This window comes from Malus sylvestris, chromosome 13, assembly GCF_916048215.2.
Source record: "Malus sylvestris chromosome 13, drMalSylv7.2, whole genome shotgun sequence".
Classification (NCBI taxonomy): domain Eukaryota; kingdom Viridiplantae; phylum Streptophyta; class Magnoliopsida; order Rosales; family Rosaceae; genus Malus; species Malus sylvestris.
Genome location: NC_062272.1, coordinates 5,631,852 through 5,654,303, shown reverse-complemented (window position 1 = coordinate 5,654,303; position 22,452 = coordinate 5,631,852). Strand labels below are relative to the sequence as shown.

At 36.6% G+C, this 22,452-nt stretch overlaps 4 protein-coding genes across 6 annotated transcripts; 1 reads left to right on the top strand and 3 right to left on the bottom strand.

Annotated features, from left to right (window-relative positions):
- The first annotated feature begins 497 nt into the window (after positions 1 to 497).
- Positions 498 to 2,036, top strand: LOC126597203 (peroxidase 6-like). The gene has a single exon (XM_050263977.1). It carries the CDS (start codon positions 569 to 571, stop codon positions 1,865 to 1,867), a length of 1,299 nt encoding a protein of 432 aa, XP_050119934.1. The 5' UTR covers positions 498 to 568; the 3' UTR covers positions 1,868 to 2,036.
- A 114-nt stretch (positions 2,037 to 2,150) lies between these two features.
- Positions 2,151 to 6,373, bottom strand: LOC126597204 (chaperone protein dnaJ 16-like). Its single transcript, XM_050263978.1, has 12 exons — positions 5,942 to 6,373; positions 5,192 to 5,315; positions 4,930 to 5,012; positions 4,716 to 4,827; positions 4,367 to 4,471; positions 4,208 to 4,258; positions 3,587 to 3,676; positions 3,350 to 3,458; positions 3,089 to 3,237; positions 2,957 to 3,010; positions 2,594 to 2,817; positions 2,151 to 2,497 (listed from the first exon to the last, which is right to left on the bottom strand). Exons 1-11 carry the CDS (start codon positions 6,076 to 6,078, stop codon positions 2,599 to 2,601), a joined length of 1,233 nt encoding a protein of 410 aa, XP_050119935.1. The 5' UTR covers positions 6,079 to 6,373; the 3' UTR covers positions 2,151 to 2,497; positions 2,594 to 2,598.
- A 5,263-nt stretch (positions 6,374 to 11,636) lies between these two features.
- LOC126597208 (zinc finger protein 5-like) lies at positions 11,637 to 12,820 on the bottom strand. Its single transcript, XM_050263984.1, has one exon. It carries the CDS (start codon positions 12,785 to 12,787, stop codon positions 11,864 to 11,866), a length of 924 nt encoding a protein of 307 aa, XP_050119941.1. The 5' UTR covers positions 12,788 to 12,820; the 3' UTR covers positions 11,637 to 11,863.
- A 4,038-nt stretch (positions 12,821 to 16,858) lies between these two features.
- Positions 16,859 to 20,953, bottom strand: LOC126597207 (uncharacterized). Of its 3 annotated transcripts, none has more exons than XM_050263980.1 (7): positions 20,504 to 20,952; positions 20,083 to 20,219; positions 19,733 to 19,782; positions 19,075 to 19,634; positions 18,001 to 18,081; positions 17,548 to 17,610; positions 16,859 to 17,197 (listed from the first exon to the last, which is right to left on the bottom strand). In XM_050263980.1, the coding sequence occupies exons 1-7, from the start codon at positions 20,555 to 20,557 to the stop codon at positions 17,126 to 17,128; spliced, it is 1,017 nt and encodes a 338-aa protein (XP_050119937.1). In that variant the 5' UTR covers positions 20,558 to 20,952; the 3' UTR covers positions 16,859 to 17,125. The 3 variants fall into 3 exon arrangements, with proteins under 3 accessions (XP_050119937.1, XP_050119938.1, XP_050119939.1); XM_050263981.1 differs by having other exon boundaries at positions 19,766 to 19,782; XM_050263982.1 differs by lacking the exon at positions 18,001 to 18,081 and having other exon boundaries at positions 20,504 to 20,953.
- Positions 20,954 to 22,452: the final 1,499 nt, after the last annotated feature.

The window sequence follows — 22,452 nt, the reverse complement described above, 5'->3', positions numbered from 1 at the left end:
AAAATTATATCATCTATCTCAATGTTGTTGGAAAATATTAGTATTTTGGTTTTGCTTGTTAGTTTAGGACTTGGGTCTAGTCCATCATAGTTAGGGTTTTTTAGGTTTAGTTTTCTACAAATATAGTTTGTTATTTAGTTTAAGGAACAAGTCATTCACAATGTAACATCTTAGAGTTTTGTAGCTGTTTTGATATTCTTATTTGTTTAATAATATTCTAATTTTTAATCTTGTTCGTGGCGCACTCTAATATCAACTGTGGTATCTCATTTTCTTAAATAGAGGTAAGATCCACATAACTTTATTTGTCAAATATTCGCACGTAATTGGGTCTTATATTTAGTGGAGAGATAATGAAATGCATCTTTTAAGAGCATTCATTTTTGCGAAGAGTTGGAATTTGAATGTATTACATTGAGTGCAGGAGATAATACTTTTAACCACTTATTCAATACGTCATTCTTTTACTCCTACTCAATTTTTCTTCAACTTTTGATTCGTTTTATAAAAGAGTTGAAAAGTAAACGTGGACCAAATAACAATTTGTTGGGCCTATAGACCTATAATCATGGTGCACCAAAAATGGGGACTTGCTGCGAAAATAGAGGGAGTAGAAAATCATGCCCCCTCGCGAGTCCAACCCAAATCCATGCACATAGAACAGAGTCGACCGCATGCATGCACAGCCCTCCCTTCACCTGTAATTCCTCTCTTCCACAGAAAACAATTCGCAACACTCTCTCATACCTTCTTCTCCCCACCCTCCATTCCCCACCCCGCACAAACACAAGAAGGAAACCCAACATACATTCCCCCCATTGATTCCTGCACTTCTCCATCTCCAACATCCCTCTCACTACTAACCATGGCATTCCATTCCCATGCCCTTTTCTCCCTTCTCACCCTAGTGTTTCTCATTCCCACCCTAACAGTGACCCATGCCCAACTCTCCGAAAACTATTACGAGCAAACATGCCCCAAATTCCACGAAACCGTCCACCATGTCGTCGTCGAAAAGCAAATAGCCACCCCCACTACTGCCGCTGCCGTCCTTCGCCTCTTCTTCCACGACTGCGTCCTCGAAGGCTGTGACGCCTCCCTCCTCATCGCCTCCAACTCCTTCAACAAGGCGGAGAGGGACGCCGAGATCAACGCCGCCATCCCCGGCGACGGCTTCGACATCATCACCCGTATCAAGACCGCCCTAGAGCTCCAGTGCCCCGGCATCGTCTCCTGCTCCGACATCCTCGCCGCCGCCGCCCGCAACCTTATCAACATGGTCGGGGGACCCCACTACACCCTCCTCTTCGGCCGCAAGGATGGCCTCGTCTCCCGGGCCGATCGCACGGAGGGCCACTACGCCAAGGCCAGCATGACCGTCTCCGAGCTCATCAACCTCTTCGCCTCCATCAACCTCTCTGTTCAGGATCTCGTCGCCCTAAGCGGGGCCCACACCATCGGCTTCTCCCACTGCAGCGAGTTCGCCAACCGCATCTTCAAATTCAGCCCGACGTCGGAGATTGACCCCGCCCTCAACCGCATCTACGCTGAGGGGCTGAGGAAGCTATGCGCCAATCACACGACCAACCCCGGGATGTCGGCGTTCAACGACGTCATGACCCCGGGGAAGTTCGACAACTTGTATTTCCAAAACTTGCAAAGGGGGCTAGGGTTACTGGCGACAGACCATGCCCTGGGGACGGATCCTCGTACGAAGCCGTTCGTGGATCTCTATGCCACCAACCAGGCAAAGTTTTTCGAGGATTTCGCCCAGGCAATACAGAGGGTCAGCTTGATGAACGTGAAAACTGGGAAGCAGGGCGAGGTCCGCCGCCGATGCGACGCCTTCAACGACCTCAAGACTTGAACAACAAGAAAAGAAAACCTCAGCCAAATTTGAGCTCACCTATTGCTGTTGTAACCGATGTAATTTGTATTTTTTTATTTTTTTTTGTAAAGTTTACAAACACGAAAATGTTGCATCTCCCAGACATGTACCTGCAAATTTTGCAAGCAATTGAGCGTATCTTATGAAATTGCAAGCTTACAAATTCATAAACAAAAGGAAAACTGCTTCTAACGTGATGTCTGTTTCCTATGGCGAAATCGCGGGTACAACAAAATAAACTTAGCAAAGAACAGTTGGGAGCTTGTGCAGAAGCAAATACAATCCTGCCCTACTTTTTCATTCCTTAATCCAAAATGGCTAGTACCCACGCAACGAGTTCATCGAACAAATTGTGCCAATTTACATGTGTGATTTGATGACAATGCCGACGGAAAAGGAACAGGATAAATAACAAGCGCATTAAGACAAAAAATTAAAGAATTTTACATTAACAATGAGCTGCCGTCATCATGCCATGCTTGACTAATGGAGCCAAATCATATGCTTACGCGGGTTGTTTAACGCAATTCTGGTCACCTTGTACTTTGCTTAAATGGATGCCAAAACCACCAGAACCAAGAACTGGAAAGAGATTGCCTGATTGATTCCCTGTAGCATTAGCATACAGAGCGCCTCTTAAAGTAAAATCAAGGTATCATCGATATGGAAGGCTGCAAAGCTAATAGAAGAAATTATGACACTCACCCCGGTCAGCAAGGTTTTCTTTTGTCAACCTTTAAGTGAAGGTTGAACCATTTGCTCTTCTTGGATCGATCTCTAAACGAAGGTTTCTTATCTCTCAACTGACCATCTTCTTTGACCTCCTTAGGCTGACCCTTATTTCTACTCCTACTTGAACTCCGCTTCATTGGAGGAGCAATAGTATAAGAGGCATGAATTTCATTCCTCTGCCTGAGAAGCTCGTCAATCTGAGAAACCCAACATAAAGAGGGGGGAAAAGGAAACAAAATGAAAACAATGGAAACTGAGTGTTGTTCAAAATTATCAATATGCTTGAACATCGACATCCAAATGGAGTTCACATAAAATAGGTATAAAGAGTTTCACCTCTTGCATTTCTTGTGTGTATCTGGAGGTCATCTCTGTAAATTGTGCTAGAACCTGTCAACAAAGCCATGCGAAAATCAAGGTGAAGGTATTTACAATTTACAAAGGGCATATGCAGTGTCATGTACAGACCTCTCTGTACTCAGTTTCAAATTTGGACAACTCCACTCTTTTTGAAAGTATTTGAGCTTCCACCGCCCTTAAACTTTCCTTTTCTTCTGCAAAAGGTCCACAAGAAAGAACTTCTATCGTGTAGCTTGCACTTTTAAAAAAATTGTCACCTACAATCAAATTTGCGATGAAACCAAGGTGGTAGTGAGGTTTAGCAGAGTACGGTATAACTAATAAACATAATAACCCGGACATACAAGTCGTTAAACAGAAGTAACAAACCATAAACAGCAAACACATGGGCGCCTGCTTTTAGTTCGGTTAATTCACATGGCTGAAACCCATCCAGCTTTTTGAAGAATGCAGCATCAGGATCCTTTGCACTGGCCATCTAGAGCCAAAAGATTTCCAGAAACCATAATAAGAACAATTAGGATAACAAACCTGAAACCATATCAACAAAAACTAGAAACATGGAATTCAAAGATAGAATTAATAATTACAACTCCAACAGCTCACCGAGTTGGATGTTTGATCCAATCGATATACAGGGAAACCAAGAAAATACATCCCAGCAGATGTAACCTTCCCTGTTTTTGCACTATCCTCCTGCACCAGAAGTAAATACAAATGAGCAACTTAGACAAACATGATAAAACAGGCGTATGCCCCAGCCAACATTATAGACATGAGAAGTTGGTAGTTAGGACAGTATTGTCTAGAATGAAACTAACAGTGGCCATAACAATTATTCATAAGAAGCATCGTGGAAAGTTCCCAATATAATATTGCAGCTGATATGCAACTGTAATTCTTACGCATATATTAGTCAGTAATTGAAAATACTAGCACTGTAGCCCCACTTTCATTCTCCCTTCCATGCCTCCAACTCCAAAGAAAGATCAATTAGGAAAGAAGATGATATTAACATGCAAACCCTTGATTTTACATGACTTTAGCTAAAAGAAAAACCATGTTCTTATAAGATAAGAAATTGTCCCACTCTTCAATTCGTCCTATCTGCCACCTCGCTCTATATCTATATTATATAGTTCAGTCATAGGAAGAAGCTTATTGTGGTGCCTGGCTACACTAATGATTCATAACCCAAACAAAATTAAAGGTGAAAAGTCTTGCTACCTGTAGGCAAAGGCTCAATCCACCCGTCTCTTCCTGATCAAAATATAATAGCTACAAAAAGACAATTTCGTCCACAAAACTTGATAAGTTAAAAGAGCAGAACATAAATGAATAGTTACTTTCCAGGTAAACCATGTGTGAAGAGATCTAAGATTTAACCTTGAACTTGCTTTTGTCCGACGATTGCACTTGGCACACAAATCCAGCTCTTGCTTCCGCTTCCGTTATTGTAACAGAATAGAAGTGAGCACATTGCTTTTCAACCTGTTAAAAGACAGAAATATAAATGAATAAATAAAAAGGAAAACTAATGAAAAGGGCTTGAAAACTTTGAGTTTTAATGATAAGGACAAAATAAATGGTAAAGTGAATAGTACCAGGATTGACTTTTTAGTGTAAAAATGTGGTTTTTCGTTAAAGTGAACAGTACCGGGTGCTTTTCGTTAAAGTTCCCTAAATAAAACACTATAATTAAAATAATAAACCAGGCCAAAAAAGGATAGCTTACCTTTTTCGTTATAGAGTGCCCCAATGGAAGTGGACGAGCAGTGACCCTGCCATTTAGTGCCTCCTCCAAGACAGTAGCTGATACGGTGGTCTTTATTGGCACTCCAAGTTTACTGATGCGTAAAACATTGTTACATCATCAGGAATTCTTTCATAAGTTCAGAGAAGAGAAGAAAATTCTGAAGAACAAAAAGAGCAGAATAAACCAACCAAACCTAAAAAGGGCAGCAAAAATAGTATTTACAGCACCCAAACTTGAAAGATCTAGCTCCAAGTCGTGGCTTTCTGTTTCAACAGCCTAGACAACCAACAAAGAAATCATGTTCAGCAAAAAATATTCATGTTAACCAAAAGATGAAATGCATCGACATAATCCAATAGTTCACAAAAGCCCTAAAGTGTGGGATGAAAATTTTGACTCTGATTAAAACAAAGGTGACTGAATATCACAACAATAAGCACCCCAAAAATTCTCACCTGAAAGCCGGCAGTGTCATACTGATGCCGTTTGTCTGGATCAGACAATATATTATAAGAAAACGTGACCTCCTTGAAGATATCAGCTGCTTTAGGGTCATTAGCATTTTTGTCAGGATGGTACCTGAATGATACATTGTAGCATTTATCAACAATTTTTCTCTCTTTTACTCTGTTAGATTTGAACCCATTCAAGCCACCAAACTACCACACGGAATCACGGACCAAGGCCCAGCACATTTTCAAAATCCTTTACATTATACAAGATTATCAAGCAAAAACATATAAGAAACTGCAATCTGATGCCTCAAACTAACCCATCACATAAAACTGAACATTCGATTTAAAACCATATTTTGGATACCAAGCGCATTGACCTCACGCAGCAATGTACCTAGGAAGATTCCATCTTTCTACTGTAAATCCAACACCTAAACATCTGAAATTCATGCCTTCGTCTTTGTTTGCATCTAAGTTGCATTTGACTTTGGAATACGCAAATTACCAGCATTTATTTCAATCCAATTAACAACAAGAATCTGTGCGGCTAATTTCACACTCTGATATTCTCAATTACATTAGCTACAGCTCAAATTTAGGAAATTAAATAGAAATTAGCTTCAAAAATTACAGCAGCCACAAGCTCGAACTCATCGAAAAATAAACAAACAAAGTCTAACAAAGTACCTCAGAACTCAAAAGCTGATAAAAAAAATCGAAAAATAGGAATAAAATGGAAGATGAACATACTTGAGAGCCATTTTCCGGTAAGCACTTTTGATTTCCTGGTCGGTGGAATTCCTATTGAGGCCGAGGACCTCATAAGGGTCTCGCCGGAGCTGCTTCTCAGCTTCCTGCTTCTCCGATTTCGATCGGCTGCCCTGCATTTTGGAAATTGACGGCCGATTTCTTCACAAAACCCTAGAAATTGCCTCTCGATTACCCCCGAAACACCGAATTCACGACTCCAGGTTGAAATTTTCCCTCATTTCAAAGAAGTGGCGGAGGCAAATCAGCTGTTGCACAGCACCGGAGCATCAGGAAAACCTAGAAAACCAAGAGGCAGAGAGACTCCATGCACATCCAACCTGGAGCCTTGCAGGAGAGAGCAGAGAGAAAGAGACAAGAGAGATGGAGGGAGGAATTGGGTGTCATATGGTTATTATTGTTATAAAGAAATGTGAACTCCTCGCAAATTTGAAAAGCTGGGGTTTGCTGATAACGCACGCCGGGGTGCGTATTACGCACGGGCAAAAGTTGACGTCCTTTCCTTTGCACGGTAGCGTTCGCACGCGATCGGCGTGTGTGGTGTACAAATCCCGCTTGTTTTATGTTCCCTTTCAAGATTGAATTTTCTTAATGCGACTACTGAATTTGTTGAAAGCAATCACAAATTCACAATCACAATTAGGTGTGTTGAATGTGAAATATCCGTGATGTCATTTTGATGGACAAGGATTGTCTGCCCTCCTATTTTCGGTGCCCTTCCGTGCCTTTCTGTTTGTGTGGTCACAGTTAAGCCACGTCAACATTTTATATTACTATTCATTTTTATTTTATTATCTCTATAAAAAAAAAACAATTAGGAGGGCACAAGAGGGTACTGGAAGTGGGAAGGCAGACAATCTTTATCCCATTTTGATAATATTTCAAGTAAATAATGTGCCGTTGAAAAACAATTAAATTGCATAATAATTTTTAAATGACTTGGATACCTCAACAATATAATCCCGTTTTGTAAGTAGATTTCTCGCATCAAAGGAAGACAATCATCACTAAACAAAAGACTAATCGATATTGGTATAAATTCTTGATGTACAGTCTTATCTTTCGTTTGTATTATAATATTTTTCATCTGATACAGACGATAGTAAGAGATGGAGATTTGAACTTAGAATCTTGCCTACGAGGGGAATGTTATTGGCCAACTAAGTTACAAACTCTTTGCAAACTCACGTTATTGGTGAGAAACTTCTAAGTCTCAAGGGATTGAGGTCAAAATTTGTAAGGATTTGATTACAAAATGTTATAAAGAATTAGAAATGCACCATTTGAGCATCACAAAAACTAATTAATTTTAGTATAAGGAACTGTTATTAGCACTCTAAAAATCTCATTTCACACTTCTCACAAGTGTATTTTTCTTTATAATTATAGAAAATTTAGAATGACAAATGAGATTTTTAGAATACTAATAACAATTCCCTTAGTATAAATTTATTATGTTTCGTTTTATGACATGTGCCAATACAATTGATGACTAAATGTACAATCAAAGATCGTTTCAATTGCAAAAATATTATGCACACTATACGTCGGTGCATACTTCTGCATAATAAATTAACAGTCACACAAAACTTTGTAACTTTTTAAGAGTGCGCGCTGCGCACCAAAAGCAAGATAGACACACCTCTTCTTGAGGCTCATAGAGAGCTGGGTTGGATCATTGCCTCATAGGCATAATCAAAGCTAAAAAGGCTATTAAGGTATTCAAATCGCAATCAGTGGGGTGGGATTGAGTTAGAAACTTGACCTCACACTTTTATAGATTATTTATTAATTATAATTAAAAATTTATCGTATAAAGTTGATAAAATATTTATTCTTCCTCTTTCTGGGGAAAGTTTAAATTATTAGTATGATTTATGGACCCTTCAAACTCAAGCATATGATATCATCATATGATCCGCTTGCTTCATACATTGAAATATAATAATATATAATCTATCATCACCCTTTTTGTTGAAAAAAATTGAGAGTGGAACATTTTCCTTTTATTTATTTATTTTATTATTTATTTCTGGAATTAGAAATGCCGATATGATTAAACATAAATATGACAGGCTTGAAATTTCTTGTTGTCTGCAAATTACTGATTCGTGTGAAACTGCAATTTTGTTGTTTATCCGATTAATATTTTCTAATTTATTTTGGTTCCAAAAATATAAGTACAACGGTTTTGAAAATTCTTGCACGGCCTGTTAACTTGATACGAAAATAATATGTTTCGGGTCAACCTTTTAATGAGTATGGTCATTATCGAGTCACACGTTAATGATAAATTAACAAATCAGGTTGTTATCAAGAACCAGTTAAGATAATGGGTGTGTTACAAACACAACCCGTTTGTAAGGTCTAGACATTAGTCATGTCAATTTATTGTATGACTCATTAACTCAACATGAACTAACACAACTCATTAACGAGTCAGATCGTTATTGAATTACTTGTTGAGAACACGTTAACATAACGAGTTTGACACAACAAAAACTATTAAAATAAAGGATATGACGACAAACACGATCTGTTTGTCAGGCCTACGTAAAACAAAGCAATAGGTATGAATGTGTGAGATATATTTGGGCAAAGTATCGGAGTGGCACCAATAAAAGGTGTTAGGAAGCAAGAAAAAGTTTGATGAGGGTGGATGGCTTGCACAATATACGCTACATGCAATGCCCTGCAAATTTTAATTACTTGAGCATATATGTATGGTAAGAAAATCATAATGACAACTGAATTCTATATGCAGCTGAGAGAACAATGGAGAGATATAATATGAAAGTTTATTGTCATGACAGAGAATAAAAGGTTAAGTAACAATAGCCAACATCGGCCAGCTTCATGATGGATGCGTATTTACCTACTAAGACGTATGTTTTGTTGGACTTCTTATATAATGATAGATACTCTTAATTATTTGAGTTATAAGTTGCGGCATTTTTTATTTTATACGTGCGTTTGGCTATTTCTTAATTATTTATGTGCTTGGGTGGTTTAGTTAGAATTTTGTGGGTTTAGTTTACAAAGAAAAAGGCTAGCAGAAGAATACGAGTTGAAAGAAACATAAATTGTGTTCTCAAATTTTGTATGGTTTTGTTATATATATATATATATTATATACACATACATTTTTTAATTTTTTTATGAGCTTTAGCATGAAGGTTTCTTTCTTGTATGGAGAAGTCAAATGTTAAGAGGGTGACCCATTGCCTAATCAAGCACTAAGGAATCAACTACTATCACTAAATAATTAAGCAATCAATTTTGTCTTATTAGAATTAATCTAATGTGTTAGTGTGAGAAAGCGAAAATGAGAGATGTAATGTAACACCTTCTCATCCTTATCCACGTCGCATTGATCAATTCTTTCGATAACTCCGAAAAAATATATCATATGAAACGGCGCATTCATCTATACATTTATATTATGTGTTCAGTTTTTTGTCTTTTTATTCAGAAGATAAAAAAAAATATATATATATATATAAACACATCTCTTTAGCTTTTGACACACTCACGTTTAATCTCGAGTGTTATTTCTGCTTGACTTATTCAATACCAAAAATCAAAAGAGACGTGTGAGAGCCTAAAATACTGTGAAAATCATCTTCTAAAAATAAAAACTCATGAGACTAGTTCGTTTAAGTTGTCCAGGCCCACATTGTAGCAAAAAGGTTTTTGAGGCCCACCTGAATTTTGATACCAATTTAAAGATTTGAGGCCCATTAGGTTATCATTCCCAGTTTTTGTATTTGTTGGGGTCTGGATTTCATTCAAAAACTTGAGTGTTAACTTTATATGGACCATATAGACCACATTCAAATTGAATATTATTCGTGTCGTCAATTAACTAACTGGATATTTTAGTCATTTCAACTTTGTCAGCCGAGCTAAAGCTCCAACGTCGACACCTCTTCCTTATGCCCAGCCGCACTCATGACTCAATTGTAAATTTCCTTCGTAAGGATAGTACTAATTAGATTCTAACAAGATGATAGGGGCTAATTGGACGGCGAGCAAGGTACTTTTTCTTCTTTCGACCATATTAAGAGCCTCAACAAGATTTTAGCAAGGTCATGTTGGTGCTTCGTATCTTCTTACGGGTTTTTTTTTAATAAAAAATAAAATAAACACAAAATACGGGATCAAAACCGGTACAATTGAAACCACGCCACGACACTGAATTTGATATTTGTGACCAAACGTATGTACTATAAATAACACAAATGCTTATTTATTTAATTAATTAACAACTTGTACATACTTATTAAGATATAAAATTGCATTCGTTAATACTTAATAAATATTAGAAGAAAAGAAAAGGAAAAGGATTCGTACGTCACGTGGGTGTTTTTATATGCAATGTGCATGGAACGCGTACCAGGCTTAGTTTCTCATCTCGTACGTACGTAACTCAATTTTAAATGCATAATTGCATTACTTAAGATTAAGAAGGCAATTAAGTCAACTATAGATAATTAATAATTTAATATATATGCTGCTTTAGGCACTAGTGTGAGCATATCTGCAATTACAAAATAAATTAGGTGAGGAGGGTTATTGGACAGATCGACTACCACCACTACCAGTTTTAAATTTTATTAATTAAAAGCATGATTAATTTTGGGATTTAGTTTTGATTAATTTACAACTATATGAACTATATGATATGATCAGACGGACGGAAAACTTCATCGTAACCGTGAATCCAACTCCAACTTTTTATATTAGCAATGACAAAATGTCAAAGAAAAGCCATCGAATCAAAGCCTTTTATTTGCCACTAGAAAAAGCCATCAACCTTATTTCAGTGACAAGAATAATTCAAACAAGTTGTTTATAATTAATTGCAAAGGTTGTTCAAACTACCACTTATGTTAATAATTAATTAAGACATAATTAAGTGTTTTTAATTACTTAATTAGTAGACGACTAAGCAGTGTTCTTTGTTTATTATAACATCCATATATTCCATGATCTGAATTCAAGATCCTTTCTAGAGTATTATGATTCTACTGGAATGGGTCAAAACCAATAAATTAGAAGAAAGAAATTACAAATTATCATACATTAACCTAGTTGTTTAGAATTTTTTTTCAGTGTAATATACAAATATGCAATGTCACTAATCCATACGTTATAATATTGTACGTAGACGGCAATTGATATGCTTCATAGATCTGTTAGAGAAATAGACGTTTTATAAAATGAGAGTATTGCGAAAACACCACAATCGCACTAAAAAATTTGTTGTTATGCTATTTGAAATATTTCTCTTCGAAGTTTTTTATTTTTGTTGAAAGAAATTACTGTGCGGCGCACGATTTTTGTTTGTTTGTTTTTGCTTTGTTGTCATTAACGGAGATGAAGAACTTCTAGCGATAGAAAAGAAGTATTATTAGACTAAGACCTAGTTCATCACACTTGAAATTAAAAGAAAATAATTTTTGTAATTAGTTGACTCCTTGAGTCATATATAGAAAATTGAGTCGGATATCAAGTGACTACAATCAACTTTCACTTTTACACTAGGTTTTTTTGAAAAATTAGATCTGTTTTAGGGATGCTAATCTAGATAGTTCAGAAAGAAAAAGAAAACCTATATATAGCACGCACGTAACAAATAAAGAATATCAGGTTTTCTCCATATCAACATATCAAATTTAAACGATAAGAAAAAAAACCCCTTTAACATTACAACTTGAGAACAGAATTAAGTGTAATATCCGGTTATATATCCACGTACACAAGAAATCTGAATTTAAATTCTGAGTTAGTATTCAATCCATATATTTTTTTTTGTTTCAAGTTGGAAGATGTTAAAATAAAAAAATAAAAAATCTCAAACTACTGGAGAAGAAATGGCAGCGTTTGTAATGAACAACCATGCTAAACCTCACTTCTAGAAGATCTCTGAATCTTCGCCGGCGAGCCGAGCCCTAACTGAAGATCTAACGGCTTACAGCTCTGATGAGTCGAAGCAGACAAAGGGGAAGGCATGAAGACGACAGGCCTGCTTTCTCCCGATCTGTCCGTTTGCGTCAACGTAAACTTATTAGGGTTTGTAAGATGATCTTGTTCCCCTGTCTGGGAAGAAGGAAACTGCTGCTGAGGTGGCATGGAATACCAATTGGAAACCTTGGAGTGGGACCCGCTCGACGACCCATAATTTTGATCGAACGGGATGAAACTGATCCGGGACTCTTCGTGAAGGGTGAATGGATGGTCAGAACTGAGATACGAGGAAGGGTCGTAGAACCACGACGGTGCCGCTGTAGAACCATGGTGGTGGAAGGTTTGGAAAGGCTGGAGGTAACTGTTGATGCTGGCTTTTCTGGCTTGAAGCTGGAGCCTTTTCTTCTTCATTCTCTCCTTTTTGTGTGCATTTTGATGTCCACCGAGTGCTTGTGAATTTGCAAACTCCTTGAAGCAATATTGGCACTCGAATTTCTTGTCATCTGGCTCACTTGTTGAGCTCTTCTCATTCTCTCTAGATCGTTCCAATTTTATCGGATGTGAGACAGAGTTCGATGAATTTACACTTTCATCCCCACCACCTTCTGCTGATGACCCTCCTCCTTTGATGGAGGTTTCTTCATTCCTACGTGGATTCAGTTCAAACCCGAAAAGCCTGAGCTTCTTCTCAACACAGGATCCTGCGGAATAGGTTTTCGATTGCATTTCTAATTTTGTAATGTGGGGGAGGAAAAAATATAGGAAGAAGATATTTTGAGTGGTTGTTTTGTAGGGATTAGTTGTTTGGGTTCTCTTCCTTTTATAGTAAACGCTATGGGTTCCAACGATGCATTGCATCTCAAATTATATTGGTTTTTTTAATGCTCATGAATGGTATTAAGAAATGCACACCAGGCGCCAATAAAAAAGACAGAAAAAAGAAAAGTCAGATCGGAGAAGCCGTCTCATGCAAATATCAGTTTTTTAATCCCTTTCAAATTAAGTTAGATGTAGAACAGTAGGAGTAGATGCACACTTGGAAAAGTATGCAACTTTTCTCCAATATCATCATCAAAGGATTCATACTGTACGTTTTCATTGTTAAGCAAGAAAGAAGTCTATTTGTTTGGTTCTGATTAATTTATGTGCGTTTTCATTGTTAACATGAAATAATCTATTTATTTATTTATTCGAGCAATTTTTTAATTGAATTTTTGAACTCTAGGGAGAGCGATTTTAAAATTTTGACATATAAGAAAGATATATTGCGTAATCAACTTAGTTATGCTCAAGTGTTTATTCATTAAACCAGAATATAGCACTTAGAATATATAAAACATGCCAACATAAACCCCCACTTGAGGCATTTTAAAAATGTTTTTTTTAGCTAAAATGGCTCAAAGATTGACATAACTTCTCACTTTGGTCTTTGACATTAAAACCGATAGAAATGATCATTGAGTTTGTCCACCGTCAATCATTTAGTTTTTCTACGAAAAATCTCTATTAAATTGAGGGTATTTTTTGTCCAATCAACCCCTCCACTTGTTTTTCTATTTGAATGAGATTTTTCATAGAAATACTAAAATGATTGACGGTGAATAAACTCAAAACTATGAAGCAAGGGTTAATTGCACGTGATTCGTTGAAATGGAAAATCTTTTCGAGGATAACTTCTATCGATTTTTAATGTCTTATATCAAAGTAAAGAATTATATGTCTTTTAAAAACCTTTATTCCATGCTTAAAGTTACAATGAACATAATTAACTGCATCTAATTAACAAAAGTCAAAGAAAGATGGGAATTTTTAAAAGAAACAGGAGGTTAACTTTGCAACAACCAACAAAATCTTTTTCACTGTACTCAAATGCATATCTTAGATTATGTTACAACGACTTAATGAGTCATGAGTGGATTCATGTATTGTCATCTACCCAAGAACCCTAATCATAATATTTTTTTTTTAAAGCGCATTAAAATATAGTTTATTTTACAGGTGTTGGTGCCCAGTCCCATCCACTCCAGGAAACCAATAATGTAATTAATATACAATTCTGGGATCTGTAGCTTTGTGATTAATCAGCTCTAAAATGAAGCTTCTTGGTAATTAGAATGATTATCCTAAATCAACAAACACAATTAAAATATGTGTATTTTGAACATGTTTCTGAATTAATATATACTTAATAGGAACATAGCAAGGCAGATTAGTTGCTAAACAAAGGGAATATTTAAGAAGTGGGCAATGAGGTCAGCATATATACTAATTAGGGTCTTGGATGAGATCTGGGCATATCTTGTGAAAGCAGGCAAAACCTTAATTTTTTATACCCAAAAAACATATGTTTTCAGGTGAAGTAAGTCATCATCTAAATATTATTTTTATGAATTAAGAGAAGCATTTGGGGTGGACAGGTGTTCTGTTTGGACCCCAGATTTTGTAGCTTTGGGTTATACAGATTTTATAAACTTATATTGTGTTGTTATTCCGTTGTCTTTACTTGAGATCTTGTTCATGGTGGACTTAGTCTTCCACCAATTGATATTTTTCTCATGCTCATCAAATTCTCTCTCCTATTTCTTTCTACTCTCTCTCTCTCTAAAATCGTATTCTCTTGTTACTCAGTACTATGGTCTAAGGTATTCCTTCTCATTTGTAAGTGAGATGTTTTATGTTCGAATCTCGTAGATGACGATTCGATACTAAATTATGTTGTTCATTGTGTGGCTTCGCCGAACTCTCTTTCCTCTTAATCTAAAATATATCGGTGTGCTCAATCAAAAAAGCCATATTCTCTTTTTCTAAATTCCAAATCTTTTTTCCTGCTTTTGGGAGAAGAATTCACAATTCCAACCAGACATGCTGTCATCAAATCATTTTCAATAGTTTGTGGAATAAAAATCAGACCATAGAGAGATGGTGGGTTGGTTTTGATTGATTGATTTCATATAATTCCATTTGATTTGTCCATAATTCGGTTCATATTTGATAACTTGATATATGATCACAAATGGTGGCCCCTAAACCACCCTATTAAAAAAAAACACCTATTTCCATCCACTACCCTATATTGCTTTGCTTCCCCTTCTGGACTACTTCCCAAACTAATATTCTCTCTTATCTTAATAATCTACAAAGAAAACCAAAATTGACTGAGGCCAAGTAGTTCGTCATGAGAAATAGTATATGGATTACCTGTTTAATTAAAGATCAGGACTACTAAAGTTAAATGAGAGAGTGACAGTTTATATATGTAGTTAATCGGATTGGATGTTTGTCCTTTGAGGATAAAATTTTCCATAGACTTGGGATGTCATGCTGACGGGAATACACTAATTAAAGGTATTTACACATTGTTATATGAAAAAGTTAATAACAGCATATGATTCGTTTATAATACTGCTAACTGATGTTCCAGTTGCACGAAAGTTCTTTTCATCTTTTTCTATGTCATCCAATGTATACACATAAGTACGCACAAGACTTTCTATAGCTGGTACAACTGAATTTGAATCCAAAAGCCACCGGAGTACAAAGGAAGTTACGTGGCTACCTGCTGCATAAACAAATTAACCAATGCATTAGAGATTAAGTGCCTTTTGGTTAGAAATTTGTCACCCATATTTTCATATAATAATTAATTCAACCATTACTTGGACATAGTTCATGAAAGTAATGGGAAATTGGGAAGCAAGCCTGAGTCCAAACTGATGCCGCCTTAGTCATTTCAAGGAAAGAGCCAGGTGTGGGAAAACTTATCTTCATATAAGTGGTCCACAACAGTATAAACACATGCCTTTATCATTTTAAACTATTAATTGTATTCCTAGTTAATCTTGCATTAGGGTTTGAAGAAAAACCAGTACTGATAGTGATAGAAGAAACTTCATATGATTTGAACTTTGATCAATATGATGAGCAGTAGAATATGCACCAGCAGAAATAGGTATTATTTTTTGTTTCGGTACATAGCTTTGTAACTATGTTTTTAAATATGCTTTTAGAGTAGTTATGTTGAGAGTGAATCTCACGTCGTAGAAACAATAAATCTTGCATGTGCTTATAAGATATCGGGCTACTCTCATCCAACTTTCTCTATGGTATCAGAGTAGGTTGTCTTATATGCGACGTCCAACAACCATACATAGGCTTAAAAACTCGTCTCACATGAGAATGCGTGTAGAGTGAATTCCACATCAAAAAAAGAATGGACCTTGTATATGCTTATAACGTGTAGAGAGTGAATTCCACATCAAAAAAAGAATGGACCTTGTATATGCTTATAAGAGATTTGATCGGCTACTCTCCATGATAACAATTATTTTATAATAAAACTCCAATTTTCTTCAAGGAAGGTTGACTTCTTGCCATTTTTCAGCCGCAAGGTATCCAAGTCCAAATATTAATCTGAAAGTACTGCCGACATCTTATGTGTGTGGATATAGTATGCAATAACTCGTCTTTACATAACGCGTTCAACTTCCAGGTGCTTGGTATGTATATGATTAGGATAGATGGAAGCCAAAACTAAATTACTTGGGGCATTTGAATATCTAGCATGGAGTTTCTTATTTTGAAGTCTGTCACAGCTTCTGATATTCTGCACCTTAAACTGCAATAGTATTCTAATATGTCACTACTTTCGAAAGGTTAAAACTGCATTTTGACAATCAAAATCGCTTCTCACAATGTATAGTATGTAAATGTTAAAAGTGCATACAGATTATAAAAGCGTTTCCTAGGAGAAGCAATTCGAAGTTTCTTTATTTATTTAATTTTTTTTTTCAAAAAGCCATTGAATTTTAATAAAAATTTCCACATATTTATAGTAAAACGAAGTTATGAGCAAAAGTATTTATAAAGTAGTCTTTAACAAACTCTTACAAGGTGGTGTATTATCATATGCATGGAGTTGTTGGTGAAAACTTATAAGCAATCGAATTTTCCAATTAAAAGGGGGAAAAAGAGCAAGGGACAAATCATTCTACATCTCAAAAAATTTCTGGTACCATCAATTACTATATAAACCAACAACGATCTCTAATCCAAAAATGTGGCAACTGGTTGAAGGGCCAGTTTATAACACCTCGATTGAGAGCAAGTACATGCTGATCATTTCATAAAGAAAATAGCTCTCTAATATGCGCTTTCAATCACCAAACAGTAACTGATGGCCCCAAAATATCTTGGTTTTCAACGTATATTTGTAGTTGATGGCCGCTTGGAACGAGGCAGGAGGGCAAGAAGAAGCTTCTTCCTAGGTCCCTGCAACAAAATCGATCTTCATAAGAACCATCAATGCATTATATTTCGAGCAGGTTACCTCTATATTCTAAAACGAGAACCTCTAATACATTCACAACCCACATCCAAAGGTCACAAGGCAACACACAGACACGCACCCAGACTGCTGACGAGGGGCCATATACATAAAGGTGGGGATTTGAACAAGTACCACAATAGACACTTTACTAGATGGTCCAATGCATGCAACAGAATACTACTCGGAAAACTAATAAAGTAGGATTAAGCAACAAAACCCATAAAACACCTAAGTTGGACATCATTTAAAAAGTAAACTAGAAAAAAAAAGAATACGGGGGAAAGGCAAGTACCATAGGTATTCCCAGCTCTTTGAGATCATTTTCTCCCATCTGCTTCAATGCAGTCATATCAATCTGTGTAAGATCAGATATATCAATTATAAGTTGAATCGGAGAGAAGCTATTAACTTATTTACGTCCATAGCAAGCACCAAAACTCCAAAAGTTAGCCATATGGGCAATTCTGATAAAGGTTAAAACACTTCCAAACATTATTTTAGAAGCACGTGCTGTTTCACTTATATGGTTTAGAAACAATGCTTATAAAACAAGTGGCGCTATGCATAAAAAGTGTGATGCCGAAGAAACAAAAAAGGGTTTCACTGAATGCAAAACAATCTATAAACTTACGAACGGAAAAAAATGCATTAGATAAATTATAAAACTACAGGCCAAATGCTCATGAATTTCAGGTTTATTGTAACCAACGAAATAATTAGAAAACAACGATATGAAGCAACATACTTCCTCAGCCTTAAAAATAATGGCATATTTTCCCAACCCCAGCGTATGTAGCAAGCCATCTACAGTCTGTTGTTCATCACTCTGCAAACACCAAACACCCAGAAAGTTCCTAAGCCCATAAACTGAGGTGGTTATCAATCCAAATTTGAAACATGTCAAATAATACACGTTCTATAGCAGAATATCACTTTCAGGTACAGACTGAAGAATACATAGTTTAATACATAGCCAACATTTAGGTAATTATAATTACAGAGCATAAAATCATATGTATACAGCCATAGAAAAGTACTTAATTTCCTACTGCTTCCAGGAACCAAGGCTAAAAAATAGCTGCCATAGACACAGGTGAGACACGAGCATGGCGCAATTTCTCATGTCATTAAAAATTTTAACCTTACAACTACTAATGAATATTTTGGTGGTTTTCAAAAACATACCACAAACTCTTTAAACTGGTATCTGCTTCGAATTTATGGCTTGACTGGACCTCTACATCTAAAACCACATACCATGATTACTCATCCTCCAAATGCATGGCAACATAAGGGCATGGACTAACAAATTCCATTTTGCTTTCTTAGTAGTTTTGTCAGTATTTCAGACTATAAACTAACAAATAGCTTTTATGGTGATGGACCAATTTTCTAGAAAACAGCACCAACTTTTAATAGGTTTTGGTATTTTAAACAAACTTACCTCTCCAAATTCAATGATCTAATTTCAGCAAGAAATTGAGTCACTTAATCTATCTAATCTTGACAAACTGCCTAACCACTGTTTTCTTTATCATGCAAACAGAGCAAGTTTTTGCATCATGTAAGATAGAAAAGGTTCTAATTTTGTGTGTGTGTGTTTTGGGGGGAGGGGGAGGGAGGGAGCTTTGATACAGGCATGAAAATGATGACGATAAGATCAGCATTGCTGAAAACACAATTTGGCCCTATAAGCATAGACAAGTTTAAAGAGTTTATTCTTAGACATTCAATTCAGTTACTATTACATACAGCTACAAATGCAGAGCATATTTGGATATACAATTGAAGAAAATAGCGAAAGGCAAGTAGCATGTACCACATATGAACTTTTCTGTACAATGCTGCTCAGATGAGGAATTTGGCTCAAATGAGGTGGGGGTGGGGCCACAGGCTTCGCAGATACAGGAGGCAATGGAGAACTGGACATGAAAGGAGCTGTACTTGCAGGCCTTGTAGCATTTAGAACATCTTTGCTCATATATGGAACCGATCTGACATCATCAAATGCCCTACTTACTGGCCTTCTCTGCAATTCTTCGGGATTCCTCGGAGGGGAGAGACCCCTAGAAGTGACTACAACTCTATCTGGGGATCTTCGTCTTATATGGTCCAGTGTCCAAGGGGAAAAAGAATTTCTTAATGAATCCACACGAGGCAAATCATCTGCCCTTGAAGAAGGAATTCGGCCCATAAAGCTAGTCTCTTTTATTTCGGAATGGTGCTGACGTGGGTCATGGCCAGTAACAGGGCGCTGAGCTGCCTTTGACAGCTTTTCACGGAGGTCCCCATGCCTATGACCATCATCACTCTGAGCTCGTCTAAACTCATTTTTTTGCATGAGTTTAATTCGAAGATCACCTTTACCAATGTGTGCATCTTGGAGATTTAAAGGTAAAGGTTAGAAAAAGGAAATTAATTCAGAAATACAGCAATGCAGCAATTTTTCAATTGCTCTGGAGTAAGCTTATTATTACCATCATAGCCATTGGAACTCAAACTTGACCTACCATTGTCTCCTCGCTGGCTGCAAAAAAGGTATGATGATAAATTAAACTGAAATTATGACTTGTTTAGGGAATTTCTGACACACTGGATGTAAGAACTAAACATATAAAATCCCCTTAGCTCTGTTTCCAACTCATACACAAATTTTGAAACTTACACCAATATTTCAAGTTAACTCGATAGACATGTTATTCAATTTCATATCAATAGTATAATCTATAGGAACACAAGCACTGAGTCAGACATGACAATATTTCCAAAGCAACGGTAGCTTTCAGCAGCGGATAAAATTTAACTTTCTAAGTAACAAGGGTCACACCGTTTATTGTTGTGTAGGCTTCCGTGCGACAAAGCACCGTCTACATTACTTCCTAACCTATCTCTAACAGAACGCTTGGTCCCAGCCGCAGGTATATGATCAGCTAATGAAGACCCCGAAACAGACCTCTTCACTACCTGTCAAATGGTGATACAAGTCATTGCACTTTCAAGAACAAGAAAACCAGGAAGAAAAAAACCTTCAAACTCTAACCAATTGTTGATATATAATCAAGTAAATACAAGTAAATGCATAAAATTTAATTACTTTACTTCATGTTTCTATGCTTTCTCTTCACTAACTCAAAAAGTATGCTTATTTAGTTCTATAAATCCCCCAATATACATACCCATACATATATACACACACAGACACAAACGCACACAAATATATGTACAGGAGAAAATGAGAAATTGGATACCTGACCACCGCGCCCAAGCGTTATGGTGACTCGGCCCCTCGAATTCCCTGACATAGTTTCAAATCAGAAACCCTAGGTAATCAATCAGCTAATCAAGCTTTTACTGCAAGGCATCACCGCCGCAGAAACCCTAATCCGATAGCCGATGCCAGGCAAAGCGAAGCTCGGGGAGATTGATTGATAAGCGCCTGCTTGTCTGCTTGTCTGCTTGTCTGGGGAGCAATTAGGGTTTAGAGAGAGAGAGGTTGGTGTTTTTTGGGTCGAAAATTCGAAATGAATCGAAAACGATGACGCAGCGTTGCAGAGGAATATCAAAAGGCCGGAATCGGGAAAATCAGAGAGAGATTGGTGTTGTTATTGATCGGCCAATACGAACCGTCTGATTACTGGCGCACTCAAAGTCTCAATCTTTCCTTCCACAAATCAAAACCACCATTTTCAGTGTTTTGACCCCTTTTCAAATGAAAGGCTAAAAATTAAAAATTGAAAATGTCCGTTTTAGCTTAAAAAGTCATAATAAAATAAAAAAAATTAATGAAAAAAGTTTGAAAACTTTGAGTTTTAACGATAAGGACAAAATAAAAGGTAAAGTGAATAACATCAGGATTGATTTTTTAGTGTAAAAATATGGTTTTTCGTTAAAGTGAACAGTACTGTAAGACTTTCGTTAAAGTTCCCTAATAAAAATGGTCTCTAAGTTTGTTCACCACCAATTATTTTGGTTCTTCTGTTAAAACCAAAATGATTTGATAGAAATTGAGGTATTTTTATCATTTTATTTTTCTTTGATGAAGATTTTCATGAAATGACCAAAATAATTGATGGTAGAAAAACTTAGAAACTACTACTGTTGATTTCTAATCTCAATGATTAAAGTGAGGAGTTATGCAAAATTTAAGGTGAAGTTATTCAAAACTTGAGGAGTGAGCCCTTATTCTATAAAAGGGACTCCCTTACCATCATTAGAGAGCATCGCCGCCTGCTGAGCAACCGTCTCGCCGCGATCATCAAATCTAGCCCATCATTTATGTATTGAGGAGCAAGCCCTTATTCTATAAAAGGGACTCTCTCACCTACAAAGCTCTAATGATGCAGAAAAGGGAATAATTTTGAATCTCTAATGATGCATTGAAGCTTTGTAGGTGAAGCCTTGAAGCTGGAGTTTTTGTAAATGAAGCTTTGAAGTCGGAGCTTCATAAATGAAGCTTTTTGAAGCTGGAGCTCTCGAAATTGGAGCTCTGTAAATGAAGCTTTCGAAGCTGATTGACATGAGTGATGCTCATGAATGTTTATATGAGTGATGCTCATGAATGTTGACATGAGTGATGCTCATGAATGTTGACATGAGTAATGCTCATGAATGTTGACATGAGTAATGCTCATGAATGTTGACATGAGTGATGCTCATGAATGTTTATGTATGATTGACATGAGTGATGCTCATGTATAATTTTGGAGTACTGGACGTACTTTTGATCACCTAGTTGGTGATAATAGCAGCAGGCTGCCAAATAATTTTGAAGTACTGGACGTATTTTTGATCACCTGGTTGGTAATAATAGTGGCAGGCTGTCGAATAATTTTTGGAGTACTGAACGTACTTTTGATCACCTGGTTGGTGATAATAGCGGCACGTTGCCGAATAATTTTGGAGTACTGGATGTACTTTTGATCACCTGGTTGGTGATAATAGCGGCACGCTGCCAAATAATTTTGAAGTACTGGACGTACTTTTGATCACCTGGTTGATGATAATAGCGGCATGCTGCCGAATAATTTTTGAAGTACTGGACGTACTTTTGATCACCTGGTTGGTGATAATAGAGGGCCTGGCTTTTTTGGGCATATGGGTTTTCACCCTCTACATAACATTCCAGCCCATTATTTTAGGCTTGCCGTTTTTATTTTTATTTTTATTACCCTCTGATGGGGATATACAAATGTTTCCG

Bases quoted from the DNA above. Each gene is read 5' to 3' on its own strand.
- LOC126597208 (XM_050263984.1), bottom strand. From the start codon at position 12,787: ATGCAATGCATCGTTGGAACCCATAGCGTTTACTATAAAAGGAAGAGA.
- LOC126597207 (XM_050263980.1), bottom strand. From the start codon at position 20,557: ATGTCAGGGAATTCGAGGGGCCGAGTCACCATAACGCTTGGGCGCGGT. The intron at 20,220-20,503 runs GTATCCAATTTC...ACCATTTGACAG, and splicing joins CGCTTGGGCGCGGTGGTCAG to GTAGTGAAGAGGTCTGTTTC. The intron at 19,635-19,732 runs GTAATAATAAGC...TAAATCTCCAAG, and splicing joins GAGTTCCAATGGCTATGATG to ATGCACACATTGGTAAAGGT.
- LOC126597204 (XM_050263978.1), bottom strand. From the start codon at position 6,078: ATGCAGGGCAGCCGATCGAAATCGGAGAAGCAGGAAGCTGAGAAGCAG. The intron at 4,259-4,366 runs GTTAAATCTTAG...GTCTTTTTGTAG, and splicing joins CGGACAAAAGCAAGTTCAAG to CTATTATATTTTGATCAGGA. The intron at 3,011-3,088 runs GTCTGTACATGA...CTTTGTTGACAG, and splicing joins TTGAAACTGAGTACAGAGAG to GTTCTAGCACAATTTACAGA.
- LOC126597203 (XM_050263977.1), top strand. From the start codon at position 569: ATGGTGCACCAAAAATGGGGACTTGCTGCGAAAATAGAGGGAGTAGAA.